General features: G+C 39.5%; 2 protein-coding genes across 2 annotated transcripts; one reads left to right on the top strand and one right to left on the bottom strand.

The window, feature by feature from the left end:
* Positions 1 to 3,828: 3,828 nt before the first annotated feature.
* Positions 3,829 to 4,837, top strand: LOC137815526 (uncharacterized). The gene is made up of 2 exons (XM_068618643.1): positions 3,829 to 3,991; positions 4,224 to 4,837. The coding sequence occupies exons 1-2, from the start codon at positions 3,829 to 3,831 to the stop codon at positions 4,835 to 4,837; spliced, it is 777 nt and encodes a 258-aa protein (XP_068474744.1).
* Positions 4,838 to 5,702: 865 nt separating this feature from the next.
* Positions 5,703 to 12,923, bottom strand: LOC137819361 (ammonium transporter 2-like). The gene is made up of 4 exons (XM_068623181.1): positions 12,063 to 12,923; positions 11,351 to 11,636; positions 10,299 to 10,402; positions 5,703 to 6,227 (listed from the first exon to the last, which is right to left on the bottom strand). Exons 1-4 carry the CDS (start codon positions 12,702 to 12,704, stop codon positions 5,799 to 5,801), a joined length of 1,461 nt encoding a protein of 486 aa, XP_068479282.1. The 5' UTR covers positions 12,705 to 12,923; the 3' UTR covers positions 5,703 to 5,798.
* Positions 12,924 to 22,271: the final 9,348 nt, after the last annotated feature.

Raw genomic sequence — 22,271 nt, 5'->3', positions numbered from 1 at the left:
TGAAACGCAAAGGGCACCAAGCGCTGACCGTGCGATTGAGCCACCTGTGACGAGATTAGAGCATGACCTTTCTCGCTCAGAGAATGTCACGTCGTCAGAACACTCGAAGGTACGTCACATCAGCGGTATAGAGAATGTCACGTCAGTTGATCAGAGAATGACACGTCATCAGAATGCCACGTGGACAATAGGGCGAGGCCTTAGTCTTTTCGCTGAAAACAAGTTATCAGCTCAAGACTGGGGGGCTTGTGGACCGTCCCGGGGGGTTGACCAAATGTCAAAGTCAAAGTCAACACATGGTGGGACCGCTCGAGGGCCCCAAAGAAAGGAAAGAAAGTCAACAGGTTGACCGCTTGGGGGATCGCCAGGTTAGGGCGTCGCCTCGCAAAGGCGTCGCCTAAGAAAGGCGTCACCTCGCAAAGGCGTCGCCTCGCAAAAGCATCGCACAAGAAAGGCGTCGCCAGGCTAAGGCATCGCCAGGTTAAGGCGTCACCAAGTTAAGAAATAGTCAAGTTAAGACATCGACGGTGTTACACCCCGATACCCATGGATAGGAAAGACCATGGAGGGGGCAACACCGTGAGGAAGTCTCGGGCCCTGATAGCTCAGAACAGCAATGAAGAGAAGAGAAAGGTGGCTTCAAGGCCACAGTCCTAGTACTAGTAGGGAGTAATCTAACTCATGAAGTACCCACGCCACCGCTGGGAAACCCTGGGACAGATACGACCCATGAGGGGGCCACGCCCAGGGGAGAACCACGTGCATGGTACGAGAGAAAGGTAGATACACTCCTAAGGTGAGTGACTAGAAGTTGGGGCGCATGAGTTGGCACCCAGAAAGTCACCCCCTTTGCGCCAAAGGCACTTCGAGAAAGGAGGGTTCGCACGATGGATTAACCCTAAGTTGGGTTACGGCGCTGTAGGGCCCTCCACGAAGATTCGCGATCAAGTCAGAAGAACACGTGGCAATAAGCACTGAAAACATCAAGGCTTTCCTAAAAGTTCGCTAAGGTACGCGTTAATTCAGTTAAGATTCGAATGTTCCAAGGAATATTTTTATACGCTTTCAATGCGCTTTAACCCGTTTTAAATACGAGAGGTGTATAAAAAGGGACCTGGGAACGTTTCAAGGGCGATCCGAGTTTTGACCTAATTCTCGTAGCCTTACACAGAGCACAAACCCTAGTTGTTTTCGCTGCACACCCACTGTGTGCACAAGACGATTAGGGCTACACAGTTTCAGTCATTCAGTTATTTTTCGACCACCTTCACAGCATTCTTTACGGTGTTCCGATACGGAGGTGCGTCACCTTTGATGTTTCTCGCTAGCTGACTTGATCGTCGGAGTGCAAACGGCCGCGAGCGCGCCCCTTTGTTCGCTTCTTTTCAGGTATTCACAAACGGAGCAGAACGAAGGTGCCCTAGCTCGCGAGAACAAGCCACGCATAAAGACAACCCAGGTCAACCAGCGGGAACAACTATCTCATTAGCCGAGATTTTCTATGTTTTCTTAGCTTAATCTTTGCTCTTTTGAGGGTTATAACACTTACATTATTCCACAGGTTCATCAATGATTGAGAGGGTACAACTTCATAATTTTGCTGCTTCATTTCATTTGTTGTAGATGTTATTGCCCTACTTGTGTCTTTAAATCATTCACTACGACATATATGTTACTGAAATTGTCTAGTTTCTTGTTGGAACTGCTAGAATTGTTGATGGCATTGCTGGAATCTGAGGATTGTTCTATTTCACTATCTCTTACAAAGAATTATTCTGCATCTGTTGTTGCTGCTTATTTGGTTGAATCTGTTGTTGTGATTACCTTTGTTGAGGTGGCACATATTTCTGTTGAGCATTTGGAGGGGTTTGAAAGTTCATTTGTTGTTGCGTGTACTGATTCTTCCAAGGTTGGGATGAAGATGGTTCATATTTCAGATTAGGATGTTCTCTCCACCCTGGAATGTATATGTTTGAATAGGGATTGTACTATTGTTGTTTCCGACTACTGACTTCATGGAAGGATTGGCTGATTCTTGTAATTGAGGACAATAATCTATAAAATGTTCCATTGAAGCGCATATGCCACAACTCTTATGCACCATAATTGATTGTTGACCCAATATCACTTTCTTCACTATTTCAGAACTCAATAATTCGATCATCTAGTCTTCTTGCCTCCGTTCCTTGAATAGATCCCGAATTTAACTCATGCACTAATCTATTGCAATTCTTTGTATTAAATTGTTGCGAGTTCTCGACCATATTAGAAATCAGGTATCTGGCTCTTGTTGGAGTTTTTTCCATCAATGCTCCTCTAGTTATTCCATCAATCATATACTTAGTTCTATTGGCATAAAACCTTCATAAAAAGTATTAATAGACGTTGTTCTTGTTTTTCTTGAGTATGGACATACTTTGTAGTGGAAACTCTGTGCAAGCAACTTTTTACAGTAACACTTGCCATATATTATCCATGGTGATTAACATGATAAGGTTTTTCCCTAGCATTTGGTGGGAACGTATTGTAACCAGAGAGGGTACGTTTTATAAATCAAGAAGGATATGTTACTCTATCGGTCTCTTCTGTATAAGAATTAGAGTACTTCTCTGTGTAGATATATTGTTCTTTAGTGTGGAAAATTCCCTCAAATATTGAAATTTTAATTCGCCAACTTATGAAAAACTAGATATTACTGATAATATAATAATGTTGTAAGTCGCTTGAGTTGATAACCTTAGATACAGGCTAATTTATAATTGGATAATAACATTAAATTCTTTACAATAATTATAATTTTCTATATAACTTTTAAAAGTAAATATTTAAAAACTAATAACCTTATCTGTCTAGAATTTTAACAAATAATTATTTTTTTTTATTAGAAAAAATCCTAAACCCTAAACCTTAAACAAATAATAAAAATAATAAAAATGTTAATACCATCATTACACTCCAATTGATTGTGATGCGATCTCATTGCTTACTAATGCAATATCAAACTTGCATATAAATATGAGCATTAGTTATTCTTATTGTCCTGTGATTAACATCGCCATTATAACATACAAACATTTTTTTAACCATTACATATTACAAAAAAATAACTAACATTATTAAAGATATTGAAATTTCTTATTAACATGATTTATTTCACACTTAAAATGACATTAAAGAATTTATGTCTTAGATACTTAAACATAGTATACCAATATGGTTAGCATTAAACTCAAAGTCATCATCAGTTTTATTTTAAAATTTGAATAACCAATAATTATTACCTTTAATTGTAGTTTTGAATGTCATTTATACTATCATTTTAAATGTAATTTATAGTATAGCTTTTACGAGGGGGAAAGTAGAATTTGAGAAATCTATTGTAAGACTATCTAAAGATATTGTATTCTTATTTGAATAGTAGCAATGAAATAAGAGTTATTCCCCGTATCACCAATAATATGTCCTTGCCTCGACTAATAAAGATGACCAATTATGACAATCGGAGCATCCAAATGAAAGCCCTTCTTGGATCTCAAGATTTTTGTGAGGTTGTTCAACAAGGTTTTGAAGAACTATAAAATACCACTGGTTATTCGGCGGCCGAAAACAAAGTGTTGAAAGAGACACGATCGAAAGATAAGGCATCTTTGTATATGTTGTATCGAGTTGTTAATGAGGCAATCTTTGAGAAGATTTTTGGTGCATCCACTTCAAAGGAATTATGGGACATCTTGGAAAAGGTGTTCAAGGGTGCAGTCTGAGTTAAACAAAATCGCCTTCAAACTCTACGAGGTGAGTTGGAGGCCATGAAGATGAAGGATTCGGAAGATGTATCTAGTAGCCAATCAACTTAAACGCAATGGAGAAACTCTCACGGATGCAAGGGTTGTAGAGAAAATTCTTCGGTCATTGACCGATGACTTTGAAAATGTTGTATGTGCAATCGAGGACTCAAGAAACATGGGAGAGATGACCATTGATGATCTCACGGGTTCTTTTAAAGCACATGAACAAAGAAAGAAGGAAAAGAAACAAGAAGTCTTGGAGGAAGCCTTACAAACAACGATTTTGATCACAACAGAGGTCGTGGTCATGCAAACAACAATGAAGAAAGGGGACAAATGAACCAGCAAAACTGGCATGGACGAGGTCGAGATCGTGGTGGTGGTCATATCATTCAAATGTTGAATGTTACAATTGCAGAAAATATGGACACTGTGCAGAGGAGTGTTATGCCAAGAAAAGAGTGGAAGAAAGTGAAAATTTAGTGGAGGAAGATGAGACAAGAGAGGAAGGAATTCTCATGATGGCCAATGAAGACGTCATTTTGGATAGTGACATGGTATGGTATCTAGACACTGGTGCTAGTAATCATATGTGTGAGCACAAACATCTCTTTCTTGTTACAAGAGATAGAAGATTGACATGTGTCTTTTGGAGACTCAACAAAGGTTCCCATCAAAGCAGGGGGAAAATATGTTTTTCTCAAAAGGATGGAAAACAAGGCATTATGGAGGATGTTTATTATGTACCTGATTTGAAGAATAATATTCTCAGTATGAGACAATTACTGGAGAAATGTTATTTGGTCTTTATGAAAGACCAAATTTTGCACTTGAAGGACAAAAATGGACGAGTTCTCGTACATGTGGAGATGGCGAAGAATCTAATGTTCAAACTCAACTTAAAGAGTACATTACCGAAGAAGTCCCTTTGTGATGAAAAAGTTGAGCTTGAAGGTTTAAGGGAGAAATCAAGTAACTTGGAAGAATTTTACAATCTACTGAATAGTGAAAAGAACAATCTTTTAAATGAAAGGAATGTCTATGTATCTTAATTGGAGACTGTTAAAGCAAAATTTGGTAACATGGAAAGAATGTTTACAACATTGAAAGAAAAATATGTTAATATTGAGAAAGACAAAGAAAGTAGAGTCAATCAGGTAGAAGAACTTCATTTGTTGCTTGTGACACACAAAAATAAGGTGAATGGATAGTCCAAATTAGAAACCCCTGATAAGTTTTCAAATGCCCTTGAAGGTATGAAGAAGCTAGGGGCAAAACCAAAGGTCAATGACAAGTATCTTCCCATCTTTTATTGTTTGTGAGAGTGTAGGAAATAATACTTCAGACAATCTGACTACTAGGTAAAGTAAAATTCTTTATGACAATAAGAAACTTCTGAAGGGAAATATGGTTTAATCATTATGTTCCATGCTTATTGAAGCCAGAGTCTTTCTTAAATTCCTTAAATTTCAAGGGTAAAAGTGGAGAAGATTTTGTTTGGGAAATTAAAAATAATTCAATTCAAAATTCTACATGGATTGGTGTAGTGAAGAAAACTGAAGTTGCTTCTAATCCAGAACCGTATGTGACTAGTGGAAAAATATTGGAGGCAGATGGATAAGGAAAAATATAAAATTGGAAGTATGGGCAATGACAATCAGAAAAACAATACAAAATGTTTGAGTTTAAGGGAGGAATTTGTTAGCATTAAACTCAAAGTTGTCATCAGTTTTATTTTGAAATTTGAATAGTCAATAATTATTACTTTTAATTATAATTTTAAATTTCATTTACACTATAATTTTAAATGTAATTTATAATATAACTTTTTTATGAAAGAGAAGGTATAATTTGATAAGTTTGATAAGTTTGCTGTAAGATTATTTATAGAGATTGTAATTTTATTAAAAAAGTAAGTGAAAAGAAAAATATTCTCTATTAACAAAATATTGGTAATAGTAAAGTACAGAGATAATTTTACCACTTTGCTATAGAGAACTGCCTCTACATCATTCATAAGTCTATGGTCAAACCCCTTGCTCCATGAACATAGGGAGATGGGGAAGTTTTATCAACTATAGAGGATCCATGCCTGGTTGGATCATATTTTTCACCATCACCCCAAAGGGCATAGGCTTCTTCCCCGTGGACAGCGTCGTCACCGATCTCAAGTTGATCGTCCGGCATTCTCAAGGGTATGAAGAACTGTATGGCTAGAAGAATGAGTGTGGTGGAGACCAAGTTCCATCCTGTGATGAAACATGCTGCCACCAATTGCTTCAAAAACTGAACACCACCACTACCACCATAGAAGGCACCCCTTGAGTTACTCACCGGCAATATGAGACTACAAAGCTCAGGTTCTGCTAAGAGACCTGTGAGAAGACCACCCAATAGGCCAGCCACTGCATGTGTATGAAACACTCCTAGAGCATCATCTACCTGTGTGTTTTTTTTATCAGAAAGAAAAATATATATAAATGAATGCTATAATTGTATTAAACAAACGTCAACTTCTCTGCTGGACATTGAAGCAGATTCCAAATGCATCAAACAAACATCATCTCCACTGGACACTTTATTACAATTGTTAGCCTACAAGTTGTTTTTTTTGGAGACATTAGGATGTCTGGTTTGATGCTATATAGTGCTGAGTATTGTTACATCAACATTCAATTTTTAATTATACAAAGTCAGAACGGTTGTTAGCTGCAGCGACTCCTTGTTATTTCTTCTGTTCGCCTACAAGCACATTTTTTGGAGTCACAGGGAAATTAGGATGTTTTGTTGCTTGTGAAATTTTCTTTTCCAACATATCAAACTTATAAGCTTACTTTTCACACTGTGACAAGTAGGGGGTGGGCATGGATTGGATTTTCCAAAATCCAATCTAAATCCAAATCCAAATAAATGGATTAGATTTAAAATCCATATCCACTTTAACTAGATAAATATATTTGGATTTTTTTAAAATCCATTTAAAGTGGATTGAATCCAGAATAAATCCACTTTATTAATTATATTAAATCCATTTTGTCAATTACATTAAATCCATTTTGATATGGACAGAGACTAATTTGGCTCGAACTGGGCCTAAGCCGACTCAACCTGGACGCAGAACAACTCGGCTCTACATCGGCCCTGACCCAGACGACTCGACATCGGCCTTGGCCCGAACGACTATACATCGGCTTGGGCCCGAACGACTCGACATCGGCCTTGGCCCGGACGACTCGACATTGGCTCGGGCCCGTCGACATCGGCCCGGGCCTGTTCGGCTCGACATCACCTTGAGCCCGCTCTGCTTGACATCAGCTCGGGCCCACTCGCCTCGACATCGGTTGGGGCCCACTCGCTTCGACATCGATTTGGGTTCGCTCAGCTCGAGATCGGTCTAGGCCCAAACGACTCGACATCAGCCTGGGCCGAACGACTCGACATCGGCCCGGGCCCGCCAGACTAGACATCGGCCTGGGCCCGCTCGACTCGTCATCGGCCCGGGCCCGCTCAACCCGATATCGGTCGGGCCCGTTCGACTCGACATCGGCCCGGGCCCGCTCGGCTCGACATCAACCCGGGCCCGCTCGGCTCGACATCGGCCAGGGCCCGCTCGGCTCGACATTGGCTCGGGCCCGTTCGACTCGAAATCGGCCCAGGCCCGCTCGACTCGATAATGGCTCAGGCCCGGTCGGATCGACATCTGCCCAGGCCCGTTCGGCTTGACATCGGCTCGGGCCCGTTCAACTCGACATCGGCTCGACATCAGCTTGAGCCCGCTTGCCTCGACATCGGGTTGAGGCTCGATCGTTTCGACATCGACCGGGCCCACTCGCTTCGACATTGGCCCGGGCCCGCCAGACTCGATATCGGCCCGGGCTCGCTCGGCTCGACATCGGCTCGGGCCCGCTCGACTCGACATCGGCCCGGGCCCGCTCGGCTAGACATCGGCCCGGGCCCGCTTGCCTCGACATTGGTCCGGGCCCGACCGTCTCGACATCGACCAGACCCGCTCGCTTTGACATCGATTTGGATTCGCTCAGCTCAACACCAGCCCGAGCCTGAACGATTCAAAATCGGCCCGAGCCTGCACGACTAGACATTGGCCCGAGCCCACACGACTCGACATCGGCCTCGGCCCGCACGACTCAACATTGGCCCAAGTTCGAATGACTAGATATCGGCCCTGGCCCCCTCGGCTCGACATCAGCTTGGACTCGCTTGGCTCGTCATCAGTCCGGGCCCGCTCGGCTTGACATCGGCCCGGGCTCATTCGGCTCGACGTGGACTTGAGTCAACTTTGCTCAACCTGCGCCTGAATTGTCTTGGCTCAACCTGGATCGAGCCAAGTCAAAATCCAACCCAAAATACAATTTGGATATTCCAAAAATGTATCCAATCCATATCCAATCCATATCTAATTAAATAGATTGGATTTAAAATCCAAAAATATGGATTTGGATTTAAAATAAATCCATTTAAATGGATCAAAACTAATATGGATTTGGATAATTATAGATTGGATTTTGTAATTTGGATTTTTTGCCCACCCGTGACAAGGGAGATTAGACTGCAATGAGGGTTTGACACGGTAGGTAGACACAAGTGAGGTTCTCAACAGTGGTGTGACTCAGAACTTTCCATAAATTTTTGTATAGATGTATTTTGTTTTTGATTAAGGAGAAAAGTTCTGTTAACAGAGTGAATAACATATATTTAATATTGTTTATAAAAATTAAATAATAATTTTAAATAAAAATGTAAAATGAAAATAAATAAAATATCAAGAAAATAATGAAATAGAAACCAACTTTTAGAAATAAAAAATAATTAGTTGTTATAATGACTAAATTAGAGATTATTTTAGAGATTAAAAAAAAATTGTTTCTAAATTAGTTTATATTATTGTTAAATGGTTTCTAAATTGATATCTAATTAGCAATCAAGGTTTTTCTACCAAATTTAGAAACTAAAAATTTGATAGTTAAAACCTGGGTAACTAATTAGATACTAATTTAGAAACCATCCAACAATAATATAAACTAATTTAAAAATATTTTTTTTTTAATTTTTAAAATGATCTTTAATTTAATTATTATAACAACTAATTATTTGTTGTATGTAAAATTTGTTTTTCTTATAGTGTATTAATTTATTAAGGTATGAAGTGTATATTTTTATTGTTGAATATGTTAATATAGGAGCACTCTTAATTAAGAGTTGTGATACCTTAAATATATTTATACTTTTTATTGATAAAAAAATTGAAATAAATTTAATAATATAATATAAAAGATTTTTCTCACCTGTGAGATCAATTTACAATATTGATGGATTTAAGAGAAAATATTGTTGCATTTTTTAAAATAATAAACAATATATGATATTAAAAAGAGTGAAATATTAAATAATATGAGTTGTTGAAAGATGCAGTTGCTATGATTTTAGGGTATCACGCAACTGTTAAATATTTATTTAGGACCACAACAGCAAAGGATTATTGTGACACTTGTACTAGATTAACAATATCTTTAGAGACTTAAATGTAGTCTGACAAAGGTAAACCAATAAAAATTCCTGATTTAACTATTCCTCACTGACGAAGATGTTTGAAGTATTTTTAGTCAAGATCAAGAATGATTAAATGCTTGAAACCTTGAATTCCATTTGATTTACCCTTTTTGAAATAGAATTCAGAGATAAGTAAGAGAATTAATTCACCAATCTTCTGTGTTTTTAATATCAAAACCCACCTAACTCTTACCTTTTGTCCTTTTGTGTAGGGTAAATAATTAATCAACAGATTACATGTGAATGAGAAAGCAAAATCCACCAAGACCAAATATTATTGGATAAGAATTAATGAAAAACATAGCAAAAGGGACACTGTAAAAAGGAAAGATTATCAAAACATATTGAATAATGTAAGTTTGTAGTACTTTTTAAATATTATTTCAAATATATTTTATTTGATTAAACAAAATTGGACACGGATCAAATATTTATTTAACTTCCATTTTATTTTTCATCCCGTCTTTTTTATTATTTCCTTTTCTCTTCTAACATGACTCATTAAAATTAACATCTTTCTATATTTTTCTTCCCCTCTTCTTTTCTTCCTTTTCATTATTAGTTTCTAATACATTTGAACTAATATTTAAGAAGTGATGAAAAATATATTAAAATTAGTTAATTAATTAACACTGTATTGTTTACATATGTCAACTTTTTATACTGCTTCTTTTTTTTCTATCATTTATTTTAGGAAAATAACACTTTGATATTCATTGAAAAAATTATATTCATTTTACAACCCACTAATAAAAATAATATATATAAAAAATTTAAATTAAAAAAATATTATTAAAATAATATTATTTTGAATTGTTAAATAAATATTTTTTGTTTAGTGGATATTAAAATATCATCATCCTTTTAAAGATTGTTTATTATTTTAGATGGTGATGTGTGTAAAGTTGAAAACCACTATGTATTCACATAGAAAAAATAATGAACCTTCTGTAGTAGGCTTGACTTCTTGTGGAGGATCATCATAGTCATCCATGGAATGCTCCCTGAAAGTATTCCCATCACTATAGCTGCCCAAGATTGCACAAGCCCTGCAAATTTTCATTGTCACTCTGGTATTAATTAATGTCAACAAATGCCAACAATGGTACAACTAAACATTTGTGATGGTGTAATTAAATCCTTTAGTATTGTTTTAGTCCATGTATCATTAAATATTCAGGGCCTGAAGTGTGCTCGTTAATTTAATTTTATTGATGTTAATAAAAAAAGTCATTAAATATTTAGGTTTTCAACTCTTTTTTTTTGTTGATTTTTATTATGTCACCTTTTTCATAGAAATATTATGTCACTCTTTAGACTTTAGTAATTTATTTTTCAATAAGTGACATGTATTAGTAATATTATATCAGCAATGATTTAGAAGTGAAATGAACCCATATATGATTATTATAGAAATTCACATAATAATTAAATAGAGTTTATTTTTTAAAAATTAAAACTTACAAAGTGAAAATAATTCATTTTTAAAAAGATTAAAAAATTCTGTCAAGAAAAAGATTAAAATCAAATGGGATAATATGCAAAAAATGTCAACTTTTTGAGTGTGCAAAAAAAAAAAATCAATTTCATGTATAGATATCACCTATAAAACTTTATAATATTATTTATGGGTAAGAAAACTTTTTTTATTTTATTTTTATATTCAATTATTAATTTGTAAAGGAATTGAATTAATAGATAAACAGAAAATAAGGATGCAATTTAAAAAAAAAAATATTCACATTCTTAAATGTAATTTATTTTTTAAAATAAGAACTAAAATAAACAAGTGATTTTTGTTTAGAATTAAAGGTTACAGTAAGAAATAAACATAAAATATATTTTTCAAAGTAAATAATTTATAAAGAATAATCCTATCAGTTCATTATGCGAAATACTCTTTCAATCAGAAATGGTTTAGTTAAAATTTATTAAAAACTAAAAAAAATTATAAGTCACAAGTAAGAATAAAAATGACTGAAGAAATGCATACATACCTGCTCCTGGGGTGATGCAAACGAGTCCAGTCATCATGCCCTGAACAGCTCCAATAACAGATGGTTTGCTGAAAAAGATGACATCCAGAGAGGTCCAAACTAGGAGGCTAGTGGCTGCACAAATGTTGGTGTTGAGCACAGCAATGGAAGCATCAATGTTGGCTGCATATGGTGCTCCACCATTGAACCCTGACCACCCCATCCACAGCAACCCAGCACCCGCTAGCATCAGCAACACATTGTTTGGTGGGAACCTCTCCCTGTCACTCTTCAACCTTGGCCCAACCTTAATCCATCTTTTCTTTCAGCATTTTCAACTAATTTCTCATGAAAACACTTGTGCAATTCACAATAAATAAACAAATAAAAGACAAAACTGAGATACCCATTTCTTTTAACCACAATTAGTAACTGAGATACACTGAGATCACAGCTCTAACTTTGCTTGGAATGAATTCTTATTTAACAAGGTAAATAAATTTCTACTTTTTTTCATGTGTTTGTTTCATCTGTTTATTTTAAAAAAGTCATTTTTAATTTATTTTTATAATTAAATTTTACCTGCCTTTTAAATTAGTGATTTTAAAAAAAAAAAATACTGGTTTCAAAAGCACTTATTTTAAATACTATCATGGTACAGTACCATAATTAAACTTTAGATCTAATTAAAATATAACACAAAAAACTGAAGGAAAAAAGAGGTTTTATATACCCAGTAAGCAGCAGTGAAGCCAGCAACTCCAGAAGAAAGATGAATAACATAGCCTCCAGAGTAATCAATGACCCCCCAATGGTAGAGAAAGCCACCACCCCAGAGACTAAAAGCCCCAACAGTGTAAGAAAAAACAAGCCAAAGAGGCACAAAAGCCATCCAAGCCTTAATGTTCATCCTCCCAAGAACCGACCCAGCCAACAAGATAAGCGTGATAGCAGCAAAAGTGAACTGGAAGTAGACAAGGGAAGCCATGGCAAATAAGGGCTCTGATTTCTTGCTCTCAACGGTTCCATTCTTGAAGTGGTGGGTGGTCTCAGGGACCTTGGCCTGGTTTATCAGAAACTTTTGGCCCAGCGCAGGGGCACCCTTACCCCAGAAGGGAAGGAGTTTGTCCCCGAAAGCCATGCGGTAGCACAGGAGGACCCAACATATTAGGACTGCTGCGAAGGCGTAGAGAGCCATGAAAGCAGAGTTCACTGCCCATTTTTTCTTCACTATGCTGGCGTAGAGGATGACTAGGCCTGGCATGCTTTGGAGACCCACCAGAGTTGCTGCTGTTAGCTGCCACGCGTTGTCACCTTTGTTCAGCCAGCTCGGTGATGCAGGGAGGTGTTCTTCGTATGCTGGGGCTATGGCCATGCTTCCACACCTTCAGAGTTCGACCAAACTTTTCTGATCTTTCTTTCCAGTCACCACTGTGTCGCTGTTCTTTAAGTGCTTCAATAACAGTTCTAGAAATTTGGTCTCCACACAGAATCTTTATAATGGTTTGTTTAGTTCACGGATGAGAAAGTGGATCATGGGTTCTTGGCCCTCTAACCCTTCATCATTTATCTTACCTGGTCTTAGTCTTGGTTTGATTCGCTTAGCTGACTAATTTAATGGTTATAGTTGGGGGTGAGACGGGTTATTTTTTTCTTAATGTTGATATTTTGAAAGAGAAATTTTTTTTAAATTAAAATTGGTGATAATTAATGTTTTATATAAATTTTATTTATATTAATTTATTTATATATTATTTATTTATTTTTATTTTTTTAAATATTAAAAAAATATTAAAGTTTGATTTAATTTTTATTTTTATTTTTATTTTTAAAAAATGATAAATATGATAATAACAAATACATAGATCTAAAAAAATTATAACAAAATAGAATAAAAAATGTCGGATCATTTCGTGAATCCATTCATCTTATGATGAGATGATGAGGTGAGTTATCAATTTCATCCCGTATAACTTTGATGTATAAGTCTAATCCTCTTAAAATATATGACCTTAAATACGAGGGGGTGAATTGTTTATAAAATATTTTCGCAAACTTTGAAAGTATAATGAACTACAATGCAAAATCATAGAGAAAGAAATCAAGAAAACAATGAAATAAAACTGTTTAAGTTGATTTCCAGAAAATCAACCAGTTGTTTTTGCGATTCAACCGGTTATTTTTATCAGCAGTGATTAAAGCAACTTAAAAGCAAAATGTAAATGAGTTCAAGGCAAGAGAAAAGCACACAAACAATTTATACTGGTTCACTCTTATCCCAAGAGCTACATTCAGTCTCTAGAAACCATTGGGTATCTACATATGCAATCAAAATCTAGATTCCAAACAACCACACCAGAGAAGTGACCTTGAACACCTCAAGCCACACACTTCCTTTGGCACACAACACCACAAAATTCAGAACACCCTCTGATTCTGCTTACACCACCAATATTCAGAAATACAAGAGATAAAGAAAGGATTACACCTGATCAATATCAAAAACGAAAGATTACTACAATCCTATTCCACTCCTTTATGAAAATCCAAAAGCTTGATGCAAATCTTGAAAACTCAAATCTATTTTCTCAATCTCAAAATGTCTAAAGTAATTCAATATCTTTAGGAGCGTAAAACAACCTTTATATACTCCAAAGGTTTGTTAAAAACATTTAAAGCAAGAGCCAAAACAGTTAGAAAACATTTAAAGCTGATTTACCAAACTTAAGAAAATTTTTGTTATGAATTTTCAAAAAACAATCGGTTGAATTTTTTAAACAACCGATTGAATTGGTTTGACAACAAAGTCAACCAAGTCAAACAGGTTCAAACCCTTTTCAAAAACCACTAAGTGTCAAACAACCGATTGAAACGATAAAACAACTGGTTGTTTTTCACTTCTTTAGAAAACAATCTTTTTCAAAAAGGTTTTGATTCAAATCAATTTTAGATTCAAACAAGGAGTGGATTGCACTTTAATCTACCCATAACCCACCCACACAAGCAGCAACTCTAGCCTTCCACCAAACACCATGGATTTGGAGACATCAAAGCACAAGATCAACCTTGATCAACAATCTCCCCCTATTTGATGAAGACAAATCTCTGGTTGCTTGTGTTGATCTGTTTGAATCTGAACCAGCATCTGCAAAACAAAATCTATGCAAACACAGAGCATATATAGAAGCAGGTTATGAAGGCACACAAACCAACTTTTTGCATAACAAATTTAAGCAGAAAAACTAGTCAAAAAAATGTGTGTGCAACAGCTTTAAACAAGTTTAAACAGCAGAATTAACCTACCAAATCAGAGTTTGCAGCAGGTTACACAACACATAAACCAACACCTTCTCCTCCTATTTGTCTTCACAAATAGAATGAAGAAAGGGTAAAATAGAATCAAGAAAGAAATTGTCCAGAAATTAAAGCAAGAAAAGCATAAATAACAACTAAACTTGGCTTCAATCTTCCTTTCCATACTGCTGCTCAAATAGTTGGTTTTGAACAACTTCAATCTGTTCATCTAGGTTATGAAAACGTGCATCCATGGAGTTGAACCTTGTTGCACACAGATCATGCAGGCTTCTCTGGTCATCCGCAAAGTTGTCCATCCTATTCACCATCAATCTTTCAAATGGTTGCATTGATGTTATGCGATCTCTTATGTTCCCAGTATTTGGTCCAACACCAAAATTAGCAGTAGGTTCATCCTCTTAAGCATTAACTCCATCACCTTCAGCAGTAACAACTTGTTCTTCCTCTTCATGTTCAACTTGCACAACACTTGAGGAACCACCTTGGTCTCCATCCTTTGCTTATCCATCTTCCACCAATTTTGGTGAATCCCATCTTACTAAGTGAACCATTGTTCACTTCATGTGATGATTTCACCACTTCAATTTGTTCTTCCTCAAGATCCACTTCAAAATAATTCAGAAATTTAGAAATCAAGATAGCATATGGATAGTGGTAATCGTTAGAATATATGGCCTTTAAACAAGACGGGGGTGAATTGTTGGAAAGAGATTTTCGATTACTTTTGAAGGTTTAATGAAACTCAGTGAAGAAATCCAGAAAAGGAACCAAGTTAGCCAAGAATACAATTTGTTTTAAAGTGAAACACAGAAAAACAACCGGTTGTTTCTTCGATTCAATCGGTTGTTTATACTAGTAGAATTTAAAACAACTTAAAAACAGAATCTAAAAGAGATCAAAGCAAGAGAAACGCACACAAGCAGTTTATACTAGTTCACTCTTAAATCAAGAGCTACATCCAGTCCCCAGAAACTTCTGGGTTTCTACTATGCAACCAAAACTAGATTACAACACAAACCACCAAAAGATTAACCTTGAGCCCTTTAAGAAACACACTCCTTTTGGCACAATAATCCACAGAAATCAGAACACCCTCTGATTCTGCACTTACCAATTACAGAAATACAGTAATCAAGGAAGAAGAGAATAGAATACACCTGGGTATTACAAAGCTTAAAGATCAGAAGTACACCCAGTCCTATTCCACACACTTGAAAATCCAAAGCTTGATGTGAATCTTGAAAACTTGAAATTGAATTTGCACTATGATTTCTCAAAACTATTTTTCTTACTTTCTAGAAGCGTATAACTAACATTTTATACTCCAAAGAATAATTAAAAACATTTAAAACAGAAGCGCAGTCAGTAAGAAATCATTTATAAGAGATTCATAAATCATAACTGAATTTTGTTAGGATTTTCAAAGAAACAATTGGTTGAAAACACAAAACAACCGATTGAATTGGTTTGATAGCAAAGTCAACCAAGTCAAACAACTTCAAACCCTTTTCAAAATTCACTAAGTGTCAAACAACCGATTGAAATGATAAAACAACTGGTTGTTTTTTCACTTCTTTAGAAAACAATCTTTTTCAAAAAGGTTTTAATTCAAATTAATTTTAGATTTAAATAAAGAGTGGATTACACTTTAATCTACCCAGAACCTACCCACACAAGCAACAACTCCAGCCTTCCACCAAACACCATGGATTTGGAGACATCAAAGCACAAGATCATCCTTGATCAACAAATCCAACTTGTTTTTTTATGAATTAGTTACGAGTTGGACCATAAACATCCCTAATTTAATTTAAACTAATGAATTATGAAAATTGTCATTTTTAGGGCATAATACCTTTATTTTGAAAATATCACATAAAATATCATGAAATTAAACTTATAAATTCGGGATAATTTTTAGTTTAATTTTTAAAAAATAAAATTTAGGTATAATTACCTTATTGATATATTTAGAGTCAATATTCAATTCAGTACAATGGTTTTTTTTTTTAAAAAAAATCAATTTGATCCCTATATTTTTTTAAAAGTATCCAAATTTGTCCTTTCTGTTAAGTCCCATCTTACAGTGTTAAGTGTTACTTATGTGGTAGAGAGAAGTGGGATTAGGTGTTGTGACAGGTGGAAATTGGAGTGGATTGACATATTAGTAAAAAATCAATTGGGGGTTAGGTTTTTTTGAATTGAAATTAGTGAGTGGGTGATTGGGGCAGCTAGTTTGTGTGATCCTGTGAAGTGCGATTGTGTGGGGTGACGATTTTTTGAGGTGCAACAATTGTTGAGTGTGGTGCAGTTTTGTGTTTGCTTGTTTCTAAGGTTAGGACTTTTTCATTTACCCCGTGTTAGTTCAATGATTATGGGGTCTTTAAATGTTGATTAATTGATTGCTTTATTTTATATGTTGTATGTTCTATATTTGGTTACTTTAAGAAAACATTTACATAGTGATCCTACCTATTGACCAAGACGCAAGAGCCTTGCCACGTCAAATCTGGATCGACTTCTGCGCCATGTTAGCTTCGGTCCTTCGCCTTGATTCACCTCAAGAACCTGCAAAAGATAGAACGGCGCCGCTGCGGCCGATCACGCTCCGACGCCCAAGTCAGTGACTGAACCACCAAATACTAAGAGAAAACTTAAGAACTCTCAGGAACCATGCAAAATTCTCTCTCAGCGTACTCAAGTTCTCGCAAGCGTAAAAGAAGTAATCTGAAACGCGCGTACCTCAGAAGTTCGTTAGAATCTCTTATATACCTGTGCACTTTCTCTCTCCTGACAGTTACACATCTAGACACGTGGCTCGCATCCAGCTGTACACGTGTCACCATCTGGAGCATCCTTGACTTGGGCGCCACTTCTTACTCTTCAGGCTTTTGGCTAAGTTACTTATGCATGAAACAACTCAGCGCATAGCTGCCTTGGAGCGTGATCCCTTCTGCGTGGCGAGTACGAGTGCCTTCATACACACCTTCCCTGTGGTCTCGCCGGCCGCCTTCATGATCTACCTCTCTTGCTTCGTCTTGCATGTTCAAGGTAAGCCGTTCCCCGACCTCAACCTCTGGCTAGCTAGGGAATGACTATCTGACGACTTTATCCTCTGCTTCGAAAGCCTGAACAAGCTTCTATGATCCCCTTTGGCGATGTCCTTCTTTTCGGCGATCTCTGATCACTTGGTCGTCTGGGTTCGCCTCCGGCGACTTCATCACAAACCTGGTGACCGCCGGTTTAGGTATGTTAGAGATCGGAGCACGCCAACTTAAGGATTGGCGACTACACGAGCCCCCCGACTTCCTTCCCTTCTGCCAGCCATGGGCCCTGCTCAACACGCCTACATAATAGCTTGCTGCCACGTCATCACTTCCGACTACCAGGGCGGTACACAAGCCCCCCAGTCTTAAGCGAAGACTTGTCCAACGAAAAGACTAAAGAAGTCACGTCACTACCGATCTATGTGGCGCTGGCGCAGAATTCCAAACGTTCGTACTTTCTGCTTTTCTGACGCTCCACCAAACACCTTTCCAATCGCTCGACACGTGGCTTCATCAACGGTCATCTTTAACTGTCGTTTGCGCTTCCAAAATCGTTTGAAAAACCCTTAAACCCTTTTCATTTTTACTGTTTCATCATCTTTCTGCCTTCGAAACGCTCTGAGTCTTCTCTGCAAACCCACGACGCTCTTCGACTCTCTCAATCCCCAACTCCCTTCAACGTTTATCTGATCATCGAAAGGTACCTCTTTTACTTCTTCTGTTGATATTTGCTGCATTTTAACCGATTCGCATCATCCATTAACTGTCTGGTGCATATGTTGTGGGTTGTTTCTTCTTCTTCTCCCTTTTCGTAACTTAAGGCTTCGTCTTCCATTACTTTCATCACAACGAACTTTCGTTCGTTCGTTTTTCATCCCTCGTTCGCAATCGAGTCGACCTCTACAACCTTCGCTCATCTTTCTTTTCCTTTTTCCTTTGCAGTTCCCGCGATGGCTCGTACAAAGACCACCGCGAATCCTCCTCCTTCGTCGCGAAACCTTCCATCCCAAGCGCATAACCTACCGCGAGCACCTGGTGCTCCCTCTTCCCAGGCTGAGAGGCCTGCAACCTCTCGCCCCAACCTTGCTCAGGCAACTCCACCAGTCGCCGGAGGAGCCTCCATCCCCACTCCAGATTACAAGAAGCTTTACCCATGGGCCAACCCAACTTTGCTGAAAGAGACTTCTTCAGTGAACTCTGCACTGGCGGTGCTACGGCTGAAGAAAGGGGACGAACCCAACCTTTCGTTCCACAAGGAGCACGATGACAAACTGATGGTGCTGCCTTGCCCTCCTGATGTGCCGATCTGCGCGGATGACAAGGGGAACAACGGCGAGTTGTTCTGCTTCCTGTACACTACCCTCTTTAAGAAGGTGAAACTCAGGCTTCCCTTCACCCGTTTCGAACGGGAACTATTAACCGAGCTCGACATCGCCGCCGCCCAGCTTCATCCCAACAGCTGGGCATTCGTGCGGGCGTTCCAAATCATGTGCGCGCACTTGGGACTACCGGCTTCGGTAGATGTCTTCCTTTTCCTATTCGAGGCCAAGAATCCTGGAGATCGCCCCTGGGTGAGCCTGAACGGAATTGCTGGGAGGTCGATCCTTTCTATCTTCCAGCAATCTTACAAAGACTGGAAGGGAAAGTTCGTCCAAGTGCGCCAAAATGACCGAGACCCTTCGCTGCTCGATGGCTTTCCCTTGTACTGGGTAAACAAGGGAAATAAGGATTCCAAGGGAAGCTTCAGAAGGCCTAGAAGTCCTGACAACATGGGCGAGTTGGACAAGGATCTATGCCTCTTCTGGAAAAGCGTGGCAGCTGCTAATATTACCTTTCCCACCTCTGCAATAATCACCTTCGAGTTCCTCGAGAGTCAACTCGAAGCTCACATAGGTTAGCACTTACCTCGACCTTTAGCTTTCGTCTTATGTTGTATCTCTGTTACCTATTATTGGGCGTTCTGCTTGTTGCGCGCTAGACCTGGTTTTCATTTCCTGCACCATTTGTTTGTCTCGTTTGCACATGTACTCATATATTTTACTTTTGTCTTTGAGCTTACTTGTATACTTTTGCACTGTGCAGATCTCATGCTGGGTAAAGGCAAGTTAGCCGAATTGAGGGCGCTCGCCCGAACCCACAAATTGGCATCGGGTTCTCAAACCGTGCCAAACTCGGTGGTGGAGATCGCCGCTGCTCAGGGAAGATCACCCCCTCAAGGCTCGACTCCTCCAGAAGCATTGCCCGCTCCTCAACGAAAGAAACTCATCTTGAGGAAACCAAAGCGGAAAACTCCTCAAGTGGTTCAAGAAGATGAAGAAGAGGATGATGAGGCAACTGAGGACGACCTCATCACCAAAAGGAGAAGGGTGGCACCTTCTTCACCATCTGCTCCACCTGCCCTTCCAACACCAACACCACCTTCTCCCCCAGCTCCAACACCGCCAATCCAAGCAGTACCCTTGGCGGTTGCACTTCCTGCGGTTGAGGCCAACGAGCCCAACTTCATGGAGAACCCTCCGAGTGCCTCCACGCCATTCGTATCCGCTGGAGAGGGTCCTCCTTCAACTGCCTCAATCGCCGAAGCTGCGCCAGGTGGGGACGAAGGCGCTCATAACTCGCCAATAATCATCACCGAGTCCCCCACGTCACCACCACGCCAAGAAGCCCAACCTCAACAACCAATCCAAGAGGGCGGTGGTGAGAGCCAGCACCAGGCTCCTTCAACGCCTCCACCAACAGTGGTTGCAAACCTTCCCCTCGCGGTCAAAGGAATCTGGGGGCCCTTCACAACTAGGCTTAAAATGATGGCAGAGGATCTCCCCTCTATCATAACAAAAGCTGTGGAGAGCTCCAACAAGAAACTTCAGGATGATATCTCCACACTCGAAGAGGAGAATCGCCTGATAAGAATCGAGGCGGAGAAGTTGTCTTGCAACCTTATGATGGCGGAAATCGAACACTCGAGGGTGGAGGACGCCATGAGCACCGAGCTGAGGGTGGCGCGTAAAGAGGCCACTGATCTGCGCCAGAAGCTGCACCTCCTAGCTCAAGAGAAAATCGAGCTGGAGAGCAAGCTAGTTCCCTACCGTCTCAAGGTGGCTGACCTGGAGGCATCAATCAAAGCGGATGCAGCCAAGGTAGAGAACCTTGAGAAGAGGTCGGTAGATCGGGAGGTTCTCTTAGGAAAAGTTGAAAAAGAGAGGGATGACGCCGTGACTGAGCTCGCCGAAGCCAGAGAGGGGAATGCAAAGATCGCGGCAGAGCTGGCCCAGGTGCGAGAGGAAAACAAGAAGGTTGCTGAAGACCTCGCTCAGACTCGCAGGGAAACTGAAGAACTGAAGAAGCGAGCTGACGAGCTGAAGCAGCAAACCGAAGGGCTCAAGCAACAAAATGAAGATCTTGAGCTGAGCTCCGCCCAAGTCCTCGCCGCTAGGTTTGACGCCGCCCTGGAGCAATTTGCCTGCCAGTACCCCGATCTGGACCTCTCCATGGTGTCTATATGCAACTGATCCTGCCGGCAACTCGAACGTGGAGGAATCGCTTTGTAGCACTCTCTGTCCCGTCTACGCGACTGCGTTCTCTGCAGAATCACCCTCAGAACCTTCTCTTGTATCTCCAAACGTGACCTGCAAAACACACAGACGGCGCCTCTAGCGGCCGTTTGCACTCCGACGATCAAGTTAGTGCACAGAACCACCAAAGATGAGAAAACTAGTAGTGTGTGAAAAACTCTTGTTCTCTTTTTTCTCTCCTCCCCCTCAATCTCCCCCTGATTCTCTTTTATGTCTCTCTCTCTGCTTCTGGGCATAACAGAATTCTGTTATGCTTTTCTGGCATGTGTCAGAACCCTGTTATGCTTTCCTGAGACAGCGTACCTCTAGAATCAGTAGTGAGAGTGTGAGAGTCTGTGCATGTCTGCGCGTCTCTGCGCTTGGCTGCGCCTGTCTGTACCTTTAGTGATACGGAGTGCACTTTTATTTGGACCGCACCCCTCTCAGATAATGACACGTGGAGGCCTGCAACTCACATCTAACCACACACGTGTCACTCACTGGAAGGGCTCTAGCGCTTCTCTTTGTGTGCCTAAGTTACGCCCTTGCGGAGTAACTTAGGATATTTCTCTCATCTGGGCAAATCGCATACTCTCAGGGGAACGCCAGGTGTGGCTGGTCTAGGCACACTCACCAAACGTTGCTCTCTGCGTATACAGCTTACCCTTCACGGTGTCACGCACGTAATGGGTTGAGGGAATCACCAATCACTGACTGGTTTACTAGTTCCCTCAGGCCACTCTCGTGCATAACTCCCCGAGATGTGCTCATGCGAGGTCCGTGCGTAACGCTCTCGCTGGGAACCTCAGTCCCAGTTTAACTGCGTGTAACACGATACCCCGATGACTGATCAGTGCTCTATTGCTTCTCGCGTTCTGCCCCCAGGCGCTCGTATGGGAACTGATCTGTTGGTGGCCACTTGGTTACTGACCACCGATCACCGTTCTAGGTGATCTGTCCCCTGACTTCTCTGCCGCCTGATCTGTCGGTGGTCACTTGGTTACGGACCCCCCGATCACCGCTCTTGGC

Source organism: Phaseolus vulgaris, chromosome 10 (assembly GCF_000499845.2).
Source record: "Phaseolus vulgaris cultivar G19833 chromosome 10, P. vulgaris v2.0, whole genome shotgun sequence".
Lineage (NCBI taxonomy): Eukaryota > Viridiplantae > Streptophyta > Magnoliopsida > Fabales > Fabaceae > Phaseolus > Phaseolus vulgaris.
Note: the sequence above shows the minus strand (reverse complement) of the source record. Positions and strands in the feature narration are given on the sequence as shown.

Excerpts from the sequence above, each read along its gene's own strand:
- LOC137815526 (XM_068618643.1), top strand. The coding sequence starts at position 3,829 with ATGTATCTAGTAGCCAATCAACTTAAACGCAATGGAGAAACTCTCACG. Across the intron at positions 3,992-4,223 it reads GACCATTGATGATCTCACGG|AGGAGTGTTATGCCAAGAAA; the intron begins GTTCTTTTAAAG and ends GACACTGTGCAG.
- LOC137819361 (XM_068623181.1), bottom strand. The coding sequence starts at position 12,704 with ATGGCCATAGCCCCAGCATACGAAGAACACCTCCCTGCATCACCGAGC. Across the intron at positions 11,637-12,062 it reads GCTTCACTGCTGCTTACTGG|GTTGGGCCAAGGTTGAAGAG; the intron begins GTATATAAAACC and ends AGATGGATTAAG. Across the intron at positions 6,228-10,298 it reads AGTCAAGCCTACTACAGAAG|GTAGATGATGCTCTAGGAGT; the intron begins GTTCATTATTTT and ends AAAAACACACAG.